This window comes from Coenobita brevimanus, chromosome 67, assembly GCF_032717465.1.
Source record: "Coenobita brevimanus isolate Jiangsu-jjx chromosome 67, ASM3271746v2, whole genome shotgun sequence".
In the NCBI taxonomy this organism is placed as follows: domain Eukaryota; kingdom Metazoa; phylum Arthropoda; class Malacostraca; order Decapoda; family Coenobitidae; genus Coenobita; species Coenobita brevimanus.
The window spans coordinates 26,301,026-26,316,955 of record NC_137020.1 but is presented as its reverse complement, the minus strand read 5'-3'; the positions used below and the strand labels follow the sequence as shown (position 1 = coordinate 26,316,955).

At 43.0% G+C, this 15,930-nt stretch overlaps 1 protein-coding gene across 1 annotated transcript in view; it reads left to right on the top strand.

Moving 5' to 3' along the window:
• Nucleotides 1-2,289: 2,289 nt before the first annotated feature.
• LOC145405467 (irregular chiasm C-roughest protein-like) overlaps nt 2,290-15,930 on the top strand; it is a 146,279-nt gene continuing 132,638 nt past the window's right edge. The window contains exons 1-3 of the mRNA XM_080276817.1: nt 2,290-2,543; nt 5,172-5,284; nt 14,025-14,251. Coding sequence (XP_080132943.1) covers nt 2,368-2,543; nt 5,172-5,284; nt 14,025-14,251 — 516 coding nt within the window. The 5' untranslated portion in view covers nt 2,290-2,367. The remainder of the gene's footprint in view (nt 2,544-5,171; nt 5,285-14,024; nt 14,252-15,930) is intronic.

Below are 15,930 nucleotides of genomic sequence, written 5' to 3'. Positions count from 1 at the left end.
CACGGCAGGTGAGGAGGGGGGAAGCCAGAGTTGCCAGGTATCGCTTTCTTCACGCCAAGAACAACACCGATGCTTATATCTTCACTCGGGTCATGCAGTTAAGTAAAAAAATTATTCAGATAACTGTTGTACGTTGCGACAGAGAGCATTAGAAGGGCTTTGAGATGGTTTGGCCAAGTGAAAAGGTTGAGAATGAGAGGAAGTCTAGGCCAGTGCACGTGGATGAGGTGGTGTGGTGGAGGGAGACGGGACGAGATGGAGGATCGTGGTGGAGAGGTGTAAAGTGCCCTGAGACTTTTTGGCCATATGGAGCAAGTGCAAAATGAGAGACTGCCTAGGAGAGAATATGTGGGTGAGGTGGAGGGACGGAGGGAGACCGAGGAAGGAACGGAGGAACGGGGTGGAGAGGTGTAAGAGGGACAGGGTGGAGAGGCCTAAGTGTGAAGGGACGAAGTTTGTGAGCGGGTAGCGTAACGACGAAGGACAGGGTGACATGGAGGCGATTCGTTTGTGGCCACCCCTTCCAGGATTAAGGCGTCTGGATATACTACACAGATAGACAGACAGACAGACAGACAAATAGACGGATGGATTGATGGCTAGTTAAGGATCTAGAGGCTAAAAATCATACAACACTTGGAAGTTCAGTAGGATAGATTGAACTAGGGAAGCGTTGGCCAAGTCATGCACGGGAGGGACATTGGTGAAATCTCTCCCTCTCTCTCTCTCTATCTCTGTTCAGAAAGAAGTAAGATGAGAGGAGTGAGGGAATCTCTCTGTTCAGAAAGAAGTAAGATGAGAGGAGTGAGGGAAAGAAGGATGTAGGCGGAATAAAATTAATTATGAAGGAAAGTGATGGGAAGAAAGTACAGGAAAGGAAGGATGGAAGGAGGGGGAAGGAAAGTATAGGTCTTAATGAGGATGAATATGGATATGGGGATAGGGCTACGTGGGAAGGAGGGAGGGAAAGATAGAGGGAGAGAAAGAAGAATGAAAAGAGAGAGGATGGAAGGAAGGAAGGAAAGGAGGGAAAGAAAAAATACGGGAGTAGAGGAGGGAAGGATGGAAGCAAGGAACGAAGGAGATAAGAAAAAACGAAAGGAAGGAGAGGAGGGAGGGAGAGATGAAGGAATGGAGGAGGGAGAGAAGGAGAGGGGGGAAAGATGAAAGATGTTAAGAAGGAATGAAGGACGGCTGAGAAGGAATGAAATACTGGAAGGTGTAGTGGAGGAAGGAATGAAGGAAGATGCAAAAAGGAAAGACAAGAAAAAAAGAGATTGTAAAAGTGATAGATCGGAGCTGGGAATGATGGTTTGGGGGAAAACTATATATCGTGAGACAGATTGAAAGGGAAAGAATATTTTTAAATGGTAAATACTGCACAAGTGTTTGCCAAATTTGTCCCTTCTAAAGAAAGTACCGCTAAACCCTGATGCATAAACGAAAATGCACACACACACACACACACACACACACACACACACACACACACACACACACACTCTCTCTCTCTCTCTCTCTCTCTCTCTTTCATTAAGTAAACATACCTAGAGCGATATAAATTCACACAATGATAAAATGAGAACTTTAGGAGAACCAAATACAGAAGTACAACAGACACAAGGGACATCCGGATCGTCATATGGGGCTTCGCTAAAGTATAAGTGACTGAAGCGCCTCCGGTCCAAAAAACCATAGGGAGTGCCAGACGGTCAGAGCCGCTCCAAGAGATACTCCCACACCAGAAAATAACTCAGATCAATTTCTTCCTAAGGTCAAAGGTGGAGAACAGTGTACCGGCAACAAGAGTCCTCGATTTATCAAAGGTACTTCCCCGATTATTACCGACTGTATTCTTCCAGGGCTGTAAATTAGTGAAGCGAGATGTATACTTAGTTATGATTACTGATGTAATAAATCATGAGAATATGGAGTAGTTTATAGCCGGTGTAAACTAACTACTGACTGGAGCGGTATGGAAAATGAGCAGAATTATACTTAAATATACATAAATTAATAAAAAAAATCTAACATGAGTACGACCAAGCTGTCACTCCTACTCAAGGTGTTCTATTTGTCTGGTCATCTGATGCGTTTACTAACATGAATTCTTAACAATAATTACGTTCCTACGATTAGGGGAGGGAGATCAACCATTCTTTTCCTTCTCTTCCACAGACGATGTTCCAGTGGTGGATTTCCTGGCTGTGGGTGTGCATGTGGGCGGGTGTGGGTATGGGCGTGGAGGGCGGCATGTGGGCGTCCAGCAGCAGCATCAGTAAAGGCTCCATCATCACCACGCACCAACAAGCCATCCTACCACCGTCACACCTAGGAGTACCTCAAGTTGTCGGAACCTCGCTCAACATGCCCAGTCGCCTTCTACCAGGGGCCAAGGGGGTTCAAGGAAAGGTTGAGCTGGGTCCTGGCATGGGGGGTTCAGCCGTGGAGACCCCTGAGGGTAGAGAAGGTGCTCAATATTTCGCCACACAGCCCACACCTCAGACCGCCGTAGTTGGGTCGACGGCGGTGCTCCCGTGTAGGTAGGTTCCAAAAGAGTTTCACGTGTTTCGGTACAGTCTCTCTCTCTCTCTGTTTCTCCCTAACACCTTTCAAAATGTTATCTCTATCCCCCAGGTTCATGTCGCCACCCACCCCTGCCCCTATATTCCTGTCACACACCTGTCACCTCTCCATCTCAATTTTCTCTCCCTCCTAAACTTTTATCTTTACCCCCTCGCTCTCACTTTTTTAACTCCCCCCCTCTCTCTCTCTCTCTCCTATCATGCCTGTCTTACATCCTCCTCCTCCCCTTATTTGGTCTCCTCATCTCACTCTCAGCCTTCATCCGTCTCGTCCTTTGTCTCTTCCCTCCCTCTTCTCTCTATTCTCTTTTTCACTGATCTCCCCTCCCACCTCCATCCTTTTCCCTTATCATTTTCTTTTTCCTCCTCCTACCTACTGATCACTTTAGCCCAAGGATTATCTTATTATTCATTCTTGCTATGACCAGTTGAAAATAAGCTTTAATAACGCTATAATTACGTGGGGGTCTCCAAAGATTAATAAAAAAAAGAATAATATAAAACTGACGACCTTGTGCTGAGGGGATTTATACTTAAGTTCATTTCTTTGATATTACATTTCTGCAACAGCCAGATGACTTAATTTGCCTTTAAAAATGTTTATGGTAGTGAGTGAGTTAGAAACATTAACTAGTCTAGGATTATGTTTATGTTAATTTTACACCAGCTCTTTATCTCCAGACGACATCATTTAGCTTAGGACAGATCTAAGCGAGCGAATGAATGGAAAAAAAAAATATCCTTCAATAACTTCTCGACACTATAACGCCTTTCACAATTCTTCTTTATATCGCTAAATTAATCTATTCACTTCAGGAAAGCTCTCTACTAATGAACTTCTTAAACCCGCCATTCAACTAACTTCCTTTTCCCCTTCCCTACCCCCCCCCCCTCCTTTTTCCTCCTCCCAAATCACACATTCTCATCTCATTTCCTTTCATTAGCTAACTTTCCTCCTTTTACCCACCCACTTTGCTAACTTTTTTTTATATTTAACTACCTCCTCTCTTAACTTTTCCCACACTTTTTCCTTCCAATCTCTCCTCCCCACTTTCTACTTCACACATTCGCCCTTAATATTCTCTCTTAGTTCTGCTGACTCTCTCTCTCTCTCTCTCTCCACATACATTTACTGTTCTCTCCCTTCTCCCTTTATACAGCTTTGTTTGCCATTCTGCTCCCTTATTTTTTTCACATTTTTCACTGCCAATCTGCCAGTATATTCCCCTTTCACCATCTTTTGCTCACTCTACTCTTCCCCTCGTTCCATTTTAGATTTTTCCTCTCTCTCTCTCTCTCTCTCTCTCTCTCTCTCTCTCTCTCTCCAGGGAGTACGAATTTCTTTAGTATCAAGGCGATAACCTAGTTGGGGTCGAAACGTCTGCGTGCACTGTGTATCAATGTGATTCTCTCTCTCTCTCTCTCTCTCTCTCTGCATAGATAGACATAGATCGACAGATAGATAGGTAATATATACAGATAAAGACAAAGATGCATGCACACACACACACACACACACACACCGCTCGCTGGTGCAGTGGTAACGTTCTCGCTTGCCATCTGGTAGACGGGAGTTCGCGCCTCGCTCAGGTTGCGAAAAGTTTCACTGACGAAGTGGGTGGTTACTGTCCCCCTTGAGCAAGGGGACGGGTGTGTGCGTGTGTGAAGGTCACAGCCTTGCCCTTAGATCGGACTATATGAGCTCTCAGCTCCCTTCCGGGAGGGTAAAAGTTGACGATCACGACCATCAAGTGATCCTGACCGACCCGGTGAATTACACACAAACACACACACACACACACACACACCAAGAGTATGGCTATACAAAGGCCTCGGATTAATTTCATCATCATTGTTATTACTGAACCAATTTAACTAAAACTCAGTACTTATTTTATTTACTTCGCAACAATTTATTCACAATTATTTTATTTTTTGACTCCGGTGTCCTTCAGCGTTTAAACCTAATTAAACGAGTGTTGTTTAGAGAATTCCCGCTGCAACATATCCACCGCAACATATCCTCTGCAACATATCCACTACAACATATCCATTGAAACATCCACTACAACATATCCATTGCAACAAATCCACTGCAACATATCCACCGCAACATATCCACTGCAACATACCCACCGCAACATATCCACTGCAACATACCCACCGCAACATATCCACTGCAACACATCCCCCCATAACATATCCACTACATCATACCCACTGCAACATATCCACCGCAACATATCCACTGCAACATATCCACTGCAACACATCCCCCACAACATATCCACTGCAACATATCCACTACATCATACCCACTGCAACATATCCACTGCAACATATCCACTACAACATATCCACTGCAACATATCCACTGCAACATAATCCACTGCAACATATCCACTACAACATACCCACTGCAACATATCCACCGCAACATACCCACAGCGTTTCCCCTAATGATACTTCCTTTTAGCCGATCAAGTGACCATTACCAGCAGGATTTTCGCTAACGTCAGGAGGATCAAGAGGTCTGCCTGGCTCAATATAACTGTCTAACCCTCTTTTTCTCCCCTCCATGACCAGAGTGATCAACAAGGTGGGCCATTTACAGTGGACCAGGGACGGGTTTGGTCTGGGCACGGGCCGAGACCTTTCTGGGTTCTCCCGATACTCCATGATTGGCTCCGACGATGAGGGTGAGTACAGAGATTAGACTGATAGATAGACTGATACATAGATAGATAGACAGATAAACAGATAGATAGATAGATTGATGGACACAAACAGACATATAAAAAGATATACCGACAGATAGAGAGCTGGAGATGGAGACAGACAGATATTGGTAGACAGAGAGATATAGATGCACAGACAGAATGACAGGTAGACAGAAAATACTGTAGACAGACAGACAAACTGGTGGCTGGATGATAAAAGATACACACACACACACACACACACACACACACACACACACACACACACACACACACACACACAAAGATGCAGCGACAGACAAATACAAACATATACAGTAAAGTGAACAAAGATACACTGATGAACAGACGGACACATTACCGTATCTATCAGGGTTCTCTCGTACACACAGGCAAGAGAGAGAGAGAGAGAGAGAGAGAGAGAGAGAGAGAGAGAGAGAGAGAGAGAGAGAGAGAAATTTATAGATACAACTCTCTCGCGAAAGAAAGTGACACAACAAGCGAAAAGTCTGACACAAGCCCACATTAGTTAAAGGATTATAATATATGTGTACCTCTCCTACATACATTAATTCTCTTGGGCTTTATCCTACAGTACTCCTAGTTAACATCTTGCATATATTCACGCTTACCAACACTACGGAATCTGCTGGGTTGTTTAGTATGACACTCCTCTGACCTCCCCGTAAGTTTTGTGAGTGAGTGTGTGTGTGTGTGTGTGTGTGTGTGTGTGTGTGTGTGTGTGTGTGTGTGTGTGTGTGTGTGTGTGTGTGTGTGTATCATTATCATCTTATCATCTGCATCATCATCATCACTATCATCATCACGTCTTAACTTCCATCATTTCTCTCCATTCACTTTTCAGATTAATTAAATTCGCATGCCAAGGCCGAGTATTATTTCCTTTTTATTTTTCATTCTCGTTTGAGCATGACGCGTGAGGCTGCAGATGAGAAGCGACAGGTAAAAAACAATTACCTGTCCCTGTCCGTGAAACAGAGTGAGAAATGCGACTTAAACGTTCGTAAATGCAGAGGAAAATGTATGTGGATATGTCAGTATATTGAGAGGAAATGTCCATGCCCTTGCTGTACCTAAACTATATAATTATGGCAAAGTCCATAAAGGCAGAGGGTGTTAAAAAAAAAAATGAAAAGTGAACGCCATGCCTGAACAGTGACCTCGACCTGTGACCTTGACCTCTGATCGATCTACACACCTGCACGGACACACACACACACACACACACACACACACACACACACACACACACACACACACACACTAGAGCTGCCAATTTTGATCCCAATAGCATCGACCATCCATGATACCGTGTTAATTAAATACATTCACATACACACAGAGAAAAGGACTCGATCACAAAGCCTTCGCCATTGAAAAAAAAAAAAAAAAAACTTACCAACAAGCGCTATCCATTCATCCATCCATCATTTAATCCTTTTTATCCAGTGCCAGGAACGTAGGGATAAAAATACGGCCCAACTTTCAGTAAAAGCACGGTAACAGCAGCGTGGATGTGCCGTAAAGGTGTAGCATTGGGTTTAAGTGCGAGGTGATGACCCGGTGGCACTGGGGTCCACGGGTGCCATTCGGTGCCATGACACGCTACAGGAGGGATGGGGGAAGAAGAGGGGAGAGGGGGGAGGGAGAGGGGGGAGGGAGAGGGAAGAGGGAGGAGGCAATGGCACTGGCTGTCACATGTTCACACAGCTGGCAGGCCAATGGTGCAGGGGTGAGGCACTGAATAAGTGATAAAAATAAAAGACATAAAAACATCTAAAAAAAATAAGAGATTCTCTCTTTCTCTCTCTCCCCCTATCAATCTATCTATCAATCTACAGTATCTCCACTTATCCATTCATCCGTCTCCACACACACACACACACACACACACACACACACACACACACACACACACACACACACACACACAGAACCTAACTGTAAGCTATTAAACAGTGTAAATGGTGCGCTGCGTCTAATCCCAAACTTGGTTAATACACCCTCATCAACCCTGCCATCTCCACTCAACTCTGACGCGACCCTGACCCTTCACGTATATCAGACTTCCAATTTGTCTCGGAACTAAACTCAGCTTCAAGTGATACAAACATAATTTATTCAATCTTTTTTAAATTATAATCTTAAGATAATTTCATTCAGCTTAAGTATGACCTCACCCGCTGAAGGGGTTAAGGAAGGCTATATCTAAACCCCTCCAGGTCGAAATGTCTCCCTGAAGCTGAATAAAATCGTCTAACCGTAGCAGTCAAAGAATATTACACAGGCACATACAATATTGTCATAAATTTAAACTGTTCACTATGTCAGACTGTAATAAATGACCAATACCGCCCGCGTAAAAAAATTAAGGGTAGTGTTTTTTCCGTATAGTGTGTTAGTGCGTCTGTTTGTCTGCTGATGCTCCAACTTTTGAAAACGGTGACCTAGAAACATAATTCTCTGTACGCTGGAAACTGCTGTCCATGTAAGGGTCAAGGTTAAATACAGAGGTCAAGGTCACTGGAGTGAATATAAATGTAACCCAAGCGCGCGGTTGTTCAGGATATTGTAGTCAGACCGTAGAACTGCACTTAAAAAAAAAAAAGAAAAAAGAAAAAAAAAGCGATTACCTCTTCCTTTCAATTTTTTTTTTTTTTTTTTTTTTTTTTTTTTTTTTTTTTTGAGGGGGGAGTGGGCGGCTGAGTCAAGATGAAGGGTGAACAAGATGGGATGTAGAGAATAAAATAAGAGATGGAAAAGGAGGGGGAAAGACAAATATAACACTTTGAATAGGTGCAACATGATTCCCGTACACTCATGTCAAATCAGGTTCGGAATCATTATGTTCGTCAAGAGTAAAGTGTGGTACAGAGACGACAACGACTCTACACCACTTAATAGGTTGTGATATGGCGAAGGATCCAAGTATATCATCAATGCATTAAAATGTCGCCTTTAGAAGTCGTTATTGCTGACTACAGATTTTTCCTCTCTCTCTCTCTCTCTCTCTCTCTCTCTCGGGAATATCTCAAACTGGGAGGGTTAATGGAGACTCTACCCAAGCAATCCAGTTCGAAGTCTTTCCTTCTCTGAATCAAATCGTAAGGACAGCAATAATAAAGTAAAAATTAGTCACCATCGCTAAGAAGGTATTAATGTTCACTCTCGTCAGAAGTAAAAACAAAATTATAAGAATATTTAAACACAAATCAGATTAAAAAAGGATCAATGGCAGCATCTTACCATTACCTCGAGGATACTTGACTTCTTAATCTCTCTACATCCACGACTCAGTTCCTCATACCTGTAAATGTAAAAAATAAAAAAAGGATAATTATTACATTTCAAAACTATAACAATATTAGCAAGAAATATAACAAGAAATAACAAGAAAATATTTAACAAGAAATAACAAGAAAATATTTAACAAGAAATAACAAGAAAATATTTAACAAGAAATAACAAGAAAATATTTAACAAGAAATAACAAGAAAATATTTAACAAGAAATATACCAAGATATACCAAGAAATAATGTAAAAGAAATAACATGAAAAAATTTAACAAGAAATATAACACGAAGTAATAACAAGAAATAATAACAAAAAAATATAACAAGAAATAATATGAAAGGGAGGTAGCCGAGACAGGACGACACACTCTCCATTTACTCATCCATTCAAACACATTCATTTGCATCTTATCCCCAAAGGGGAGAACGGACAGATAAATATAACAAGAAATAATATAACAAGGAATACTATAACATTATCTAATTCCGCCTGACGCCTGGACGATCTGGTAACATTTAATTATTGTTTAAATCCAGAAAAAATACAGCATGACAAAAATGAATGAAGCTGGACAAAAAATTATCAGTACGTGTCAAAACCGAATGGACATAGCCAGTCCAATTAACAGCCGTCCTCCCCTTCCAATCCCGCCACCACCCCCACCACCACCACCCCCACCACAAAAAAAAAAAAAAAAAAAAAAAAAAAAAAAAATCATAGCCTCCCAACCCCCTCTCTCCCACCCACCCACCCAGGATGACAAAAGGGGGGGAACAAAGCATGGGTGGATAATGAGGAAGGTGTATATCAGAGTTCGCTGGCAGGGAAAAACAGCCACCTCACACTATACGCAGTATCAGTGAACAGAGACAGACAGACAGACAGATACTGATAGACAGACAGATAAATAGACAGACAGGCAGGTTAAAAAAAAAAAAAAAGACAAACTCAGAGTGACAAAGATATACAGACAGAAAAAGACAGACATGCACGCAAACAGACACAAACATGATGATATACAAGTAGATACAGAGACAGACACTCAGAGATAAACGATGAGAAAAAAGTGCCGATATAAACTGACAAAAAAAAAAAAAAACTGTCCAAACTGACAAAAAAAAAAAAAAAAAAAAAAAAAAAAAAAAATCTGTCCAGCGTAAAATGACCAAACACGGGTGGATCTCATTTGTGTGTTTGGGTGTTTGGCAATGTGAGCGAGGCAAAGAGAGAGAGCAAATTTGAGCCCAACTCTCATTTGAAGGGGAGCAACTAAAATGAGTACACGAAAGGGATGGTTTGACTGCCCGCCCATGAAACACACTGACAGGGACTCTACCAACAAATTAACATGTCCACTATGATGACGCTATTTTTTCCCTACTGCCAGACGATTTTATTCGACACAGGAAAGGCTTCTCGTAGTGATGGTGTTAATGAAGGCCATTGCGAGGCTGATTTCTGACCTTGATTATAACTCTGACCATTGATCCACACACACACACACACACACACACACACACACACACACACACACACACACACACACACGAATAAATGAGTCTAACAGAAGCAATAATGTGATTTAGAAAAAAAAAAAGTGATCGCTGTGAAGACGAAGAAGGGATATTGATTTCACCCTTTCATTGCGACAAGCCTTTCCTTAATCGAACAAAACTGCCTAGATGTATCACGAATAATCAATAAATGGCATAATCGTAATGAAGATAAATGTGATGCCACAGAAAGAAGCCTAACTCATACCTGAAGGGGACTAACTTAAGTACAGGCCAGGGATGTTTTGACTCTTCACCCATGGAATCCACTCAAAGGACTCTTATCAACAAATTAGCATCAGAACTGTGGATATGGGGCTAAGGTACTACTTTATAATTATACCATGAAAACGAGGAACGGCGATCAGTTAGACCACATATGCCGACACCTTTATACTTTATGCCTTCAAACGATCTTATTCGACTTTGGAAACTCTCCTCGTAGGGATGGAGTCAGTGGAGAATATATTTACGGTAATTCTTCCAATTTCTACTAACCTCTGACTCTAACCTTCTACCTGTGACTCTTATTTATGACACCTGACTATCATACTCAAGAGGGTATATATACACATCAATCAATAACAAACATACAAACAAGAGAGGTCATACTAATGGAGACAGCGCCTCCAATGTATCTGCAACCGTAATTTGTATTCTAGAGTACCAGTAACGATATCACTCCCCCATTTATCCCCTTCACGAAACACACCTCGCTCCTTTAACCCTCTTAACCCGTTCTCTCTCTCTCTCTCTCTCTCTCTCTCTCTGTCAATCAATCAATCTGTCTATCTGTATTATAAAAGGTCAAGGGCATGGCGATGATGATGATCTTGTTGGCGACGACAAGGACGACGACGATGCTGCTGCTGCTGCTGATGATGATGATGATAACGGAGACGATCATACCATATACACCGAACAAAGTCCCACCACCAAAGTGTAACCAATAATTAGAAACACATTTAATATCCACACCTTTTTATCATTATACATTAACTCCAATAAATAAAAATATCGAGGTTTTACCATTTAATTGAAAGGGGTGTGGAGGGGGGAGGGATAATAGTCACGTTTTATTTATTTATTTATCAACATAGCCAGATTATTTTTTTCCCACTGTCGGATTTATTGAAGTGACATTACTATTTTTCCCTCCGACAGTTTGTTAATTTCCAAACAGCGTGGCCTTTACTGATGCACCGACCATTAATTTATTGTCGTTCAGTTTGTGTATAGGTTAGTGGGTTTCTTATTTATTTATTTTTTGCTTTACAGTTTTATGGGCATGATTTCTCTCTGTGTTATATTTGCTCTCTCACTCCCTCTCTCTCTCTCTCTCAATTTTCCCCACCTCTCTACACTTACACAGGCCGTCCCTTCACCCAGTATTCAACCAACTGACATATCCACTCACCCGTCCAATAATATAACCTTTAATTCATGTACAATATACTTCTAACAATCTATCAGTTCTATCATTCTCTTCTGCATCCATCTATCCATCCACTCATCCTGAATAGCCTTCCATCTATCCATCCACTCACTCACGCGACTCTCCATCTATTCGTCCACCCATCCACACAACCTCCGTCTATCCACTCAGTCATACAAACCTTCCATCTGTCCACTCACTCATCCAGACACCCTTTCCTCTATCCATCAACTCATTCACACAACTTTCCATTATGCCAGTAACCCAATCTATCCATCCATCAATCAGTTTACTTATTAAAACTGACCTCTGACTCCCACTCCCTAACCCTCCCTTCTCCTCTCCCCTTCCCCTTCTCCTCCACCCCTCTCACTCTCCCCATTCCCCCCTTCTCCTCCCCACTCTACCCCCTCTCCCCTTCTCCTCCCCCTCCCCACTCTCCCCTTCTCCTCCACCCCCCCTCACTCTTCCCCTTCCTCCACCCTTTCTTGTCTCCCTTCGCCTACAGCCTCCCCTTCTCCCTCCCTTCCTCCCTTCCCCTACAGCCTCCCCTCCTCCACCCCACCCTCCCTCCACTGACCCGGTGACCTTTGACCTTCTCTTGACCCTCCGCTGTACTGGAATTATGGACGCCAAAACTCATTTTTTGGGTTACTTTTTTTTTCTCACGTGTAGCATTGTCACCCGAACTTTTTACGCCCTAATGATGCTTGTTTTGGTGTGTGTGTGTGTGTGTGTGTGTGTGTGTGTGTGTGTGTGTGTGTGTGTGTGTGTGTGTGTGTGTGTGTGTGTGTGTGTGTGTGTGTGTGTGTGTGTGTGTGTGTGTGTGTGTGTGTGTGTGTGTGTGTGTTAGATATACTTTTGCGTGTACTTACATCTACAAACTTACTGATGTATGCGTGCGTTTGCTGGTGAGTGAGCCCAACCAGGCAGCAAAATAAAACTTTTTAAACTTGCTATTTTTACCAAAGTATATATTGACATTTATACCCCCAAATCAAAGTTAATCCACACAGCAGTACTTTCTGACCATATAACCATGACCCTTACCTGTGACCCAATATATGTATGACTTGACCTTACCTTAATTACCCTACATATGACCTTGACCTTAACTAATTACCTTATACAAAACCCTGACCCTACCTAAATTATCCTAAATGTGACCCTGACTCCACCTATATTATACTACTTTGCCCCTGCTCTTACCTTAATTACCCTACCTGTGACTCTGACCCATCTAAACTACCCTACCTGTGATCCTGACCCTGACCTGATCCCTACCTGTTAGCTTCACTCTTATCACTGACCTTATCAATTACCTGATTTTTAACCAATGACCTTGCCTTTACCTATATTACCCTACCAGTGACCTTGCCTACTATGTTACCTGTATCCTTGACCTCTACCAATGACCCCTACCCGTGGCCCTGACCCCATCAATGACCCACGTGGCCTTGAATACAACCTTCACCTACGTAGTCCCATTCACATCGCTCCATTCACCCGACTTTAAAGAATCCACAGTTTTCTGGTCCTCATTTTCACACACGCTTACCTTCAAATGAAAATCAACGCTTCTTTTTTCATCCACTGGCCTGAACTGATCTCATTTTCTACTACTGTGAAAAGAATTATAACACTGGTTGACTTAAATGTATTCTGTAAGACTTGAGGTAACTAGTAGCCTACCAAGTGACTTTACTACGGTACATACAACGAAACAATCAACAACCCTTCAGTCCCAGGATATCATTTACTAAACTATTTTTCTCATGATTATTTTTTCCAGTTTTAGTTTGAGTTTTTCGAAATGCAGGGGTTACATTATTATCTTCATTTACCCCTTCACTACCAGCACACTTTCCTATGCTTAATAACAGTTTGGTGGCAGCTGTTTATTCAGAAGGATCACTTAATGTATGTTTTCAAAAAAAAAGTTTAATCGATTGCAATTAACCAATCCGAGTGTGACCCACTCTTCTAAGTATTCATGTCTTATATTCGTGTTTTAGCTTCAACATTATAGTCTGCTTCACGGTACCATTCGCATGCAAACTGTATTCCCCTGTAAATAATAATAACAGAATCTTCATGTGTGTGTGTGTGTGTGTGTGTGTGTGTGTGTGTGTGTGTGTGTGTGTGTGTGTGTGTGTGTGTGTGTGTGTGTGTGTGTGTGTGTGTGCGTACAAAAATTTACAAAGTAAAAAGAGATGACGACAACGACAGCGATTATTTTAGGGATAACGATAGTGACAATGACGCTGATTAAGGATGATGGTGACGTTAATGATGAAGGCGAAGATTAAAAAGTTACAATACAGACGACTATGGTGATGGTGATGATAGTGACGGCGAAGAATACTATGATTACAATAGAAATATGTAATCCCTCAAATAATCCTTCCACTCCAGGAGACTTCAGCCTTCGCATCCAGCCGGTGCTACTGGAGGACGATGCCACGTACCAGTGCCAAGTGAGTGCCATGGCGGGCATCCCGGGTATACGCTCACACACGGCACGGCTCACTGTGTACGTGCCGCCCAAGCATCCAAGGGTACGGCCTCCCATGCTCAGTACCACGGCGGGCATGACGGTGACGCTCGAGTGTGAGAGTTCGGGAGGTCGACCCCCGCCTGAGGTAAGTGCACGGGGAACGGGATACAGAGTCGAGGAATAAAGTATGGAGTCGAGGAAGAGGTGAGAATTAAGGTAAGATCGGGACTATCGGTGCTTTGATGGAGGATTATGAGAGGACTTAGGTTACCTGGTAATGGATGAGCAAAATGGGGCAAACCTGAGGATTAGCAACTTGCGGGTTAAGAGGAAGGATTTGGGAAGGGTAAGAGGAAGGACTTGGGAAGGGTAAGAGGAAGGATTAGGGATGGGTAAGAGGAAGGATTAGGCAAAGGTCAACATCAACGGTAAGGATAGGAGAACAGGAAGAGATAAATAAAAGTGAAGACTGAAGAAAGGGAAAGATTATGGATGACGATGGGCGAAGGGTAATTACAAGGGATGACGATGGGATAGGTGTGGGAGTGAGGAGTGGATGTGGGAGTGGGGTGATGGAGGAGTGCACGTGTTCCCCCTCCCCCCACCTGTTCTTCAGCACTCTGACGTTCTAGGGATCGAGCACTGCCTGACGTGAGTGTATGGGGGTATGGATAGAGACTGAGGAAAAGGACTGGGGAAATGGCAAAAGCTAGCAGTGATGTCTACGATTGGAGTAGGGATGATGATTAAAACGAAGGCATGAGGTGTGATGCAAAAAGGTAAAGGCTGGGAAGGGATGAAGAATGGACAGTCTGGTTCTGGGAAGCGAGTCAAGAGTAGGGAGAGGGTCGAATTGCTGGAAAGGCAGTAATGAGGAAACGGTTGTACGTAGTTAGCAGGCAATGGGAACAAGATTGGGAAAATGGGTAGTTACTGGAATGTGAATATCGGGGAGGTGAGGATTATGTATGATGATCAGAAAAGTGGAAAGATGAAGAATGGAAAACCTTAGACCAAACTTGAAAGTCAAAGCCACCATTAAAATGGAGACTGTAAGCTGTAGCTGTAAATAGGCATGGTACAGAGTGAACCGACTAAGGCAGGTTGGCGAAGAGAAGTGAGAGATAGAAACACAAAGGGATGCGCCCACGAGAAAGACCTCAGCTAAGATGGGTGGAATGTGTATGAAGAGATCTGAGGGGGCTGGGAGTGGAGGACTGGATACAGATGGCAGCAGAGAAAGTCGAACAGCCTAGCCTGGTGGAAAAAGCAACCCTTCCAAACTGATCAGCACCAGCAAGACGTGAAATGTCATGCTCGCGATGATGATGAGACAAGCCAGGGTGTGTACATGCCTTCCAGGCACCCAAAGGTAAGCCAACCCAAGCCGAGTGCTACGCCAAGTATGACAGAAAATTTGGAGTGCGAGAGTTCTGAAGTCGACCTTCGCCTGAGATGAGTATAGCGAAGGGGTACACTGGGGAAAGGTGAGGATCTGGAGTGATGACTGGGGAGAAAGGGTGTGGATCTGGAGTGATGACTAGGGAAAAAGAAAGGACTGGGAAAGATGTGGGGATGAAATTGGAGAAAGTGAAAGGGGAAAGATATGAGGAAACTTTTCATAGTGAATAGGAGTGACGAATGAGGAAAGAAGCATCTGAAGTTAGCTGGAGAAGGAGAATGATTGGGGAAAGGTCAGGATTAAGGATGGAGACTAGGAAAGGCATAAACATGATTACTGCTGATGAGGCGGAGAAACGAATGATGATGGGTTGGGGGTAAGGATGAAGACTGGGAAAGGAATGCAACGAAAATGAAATTAAA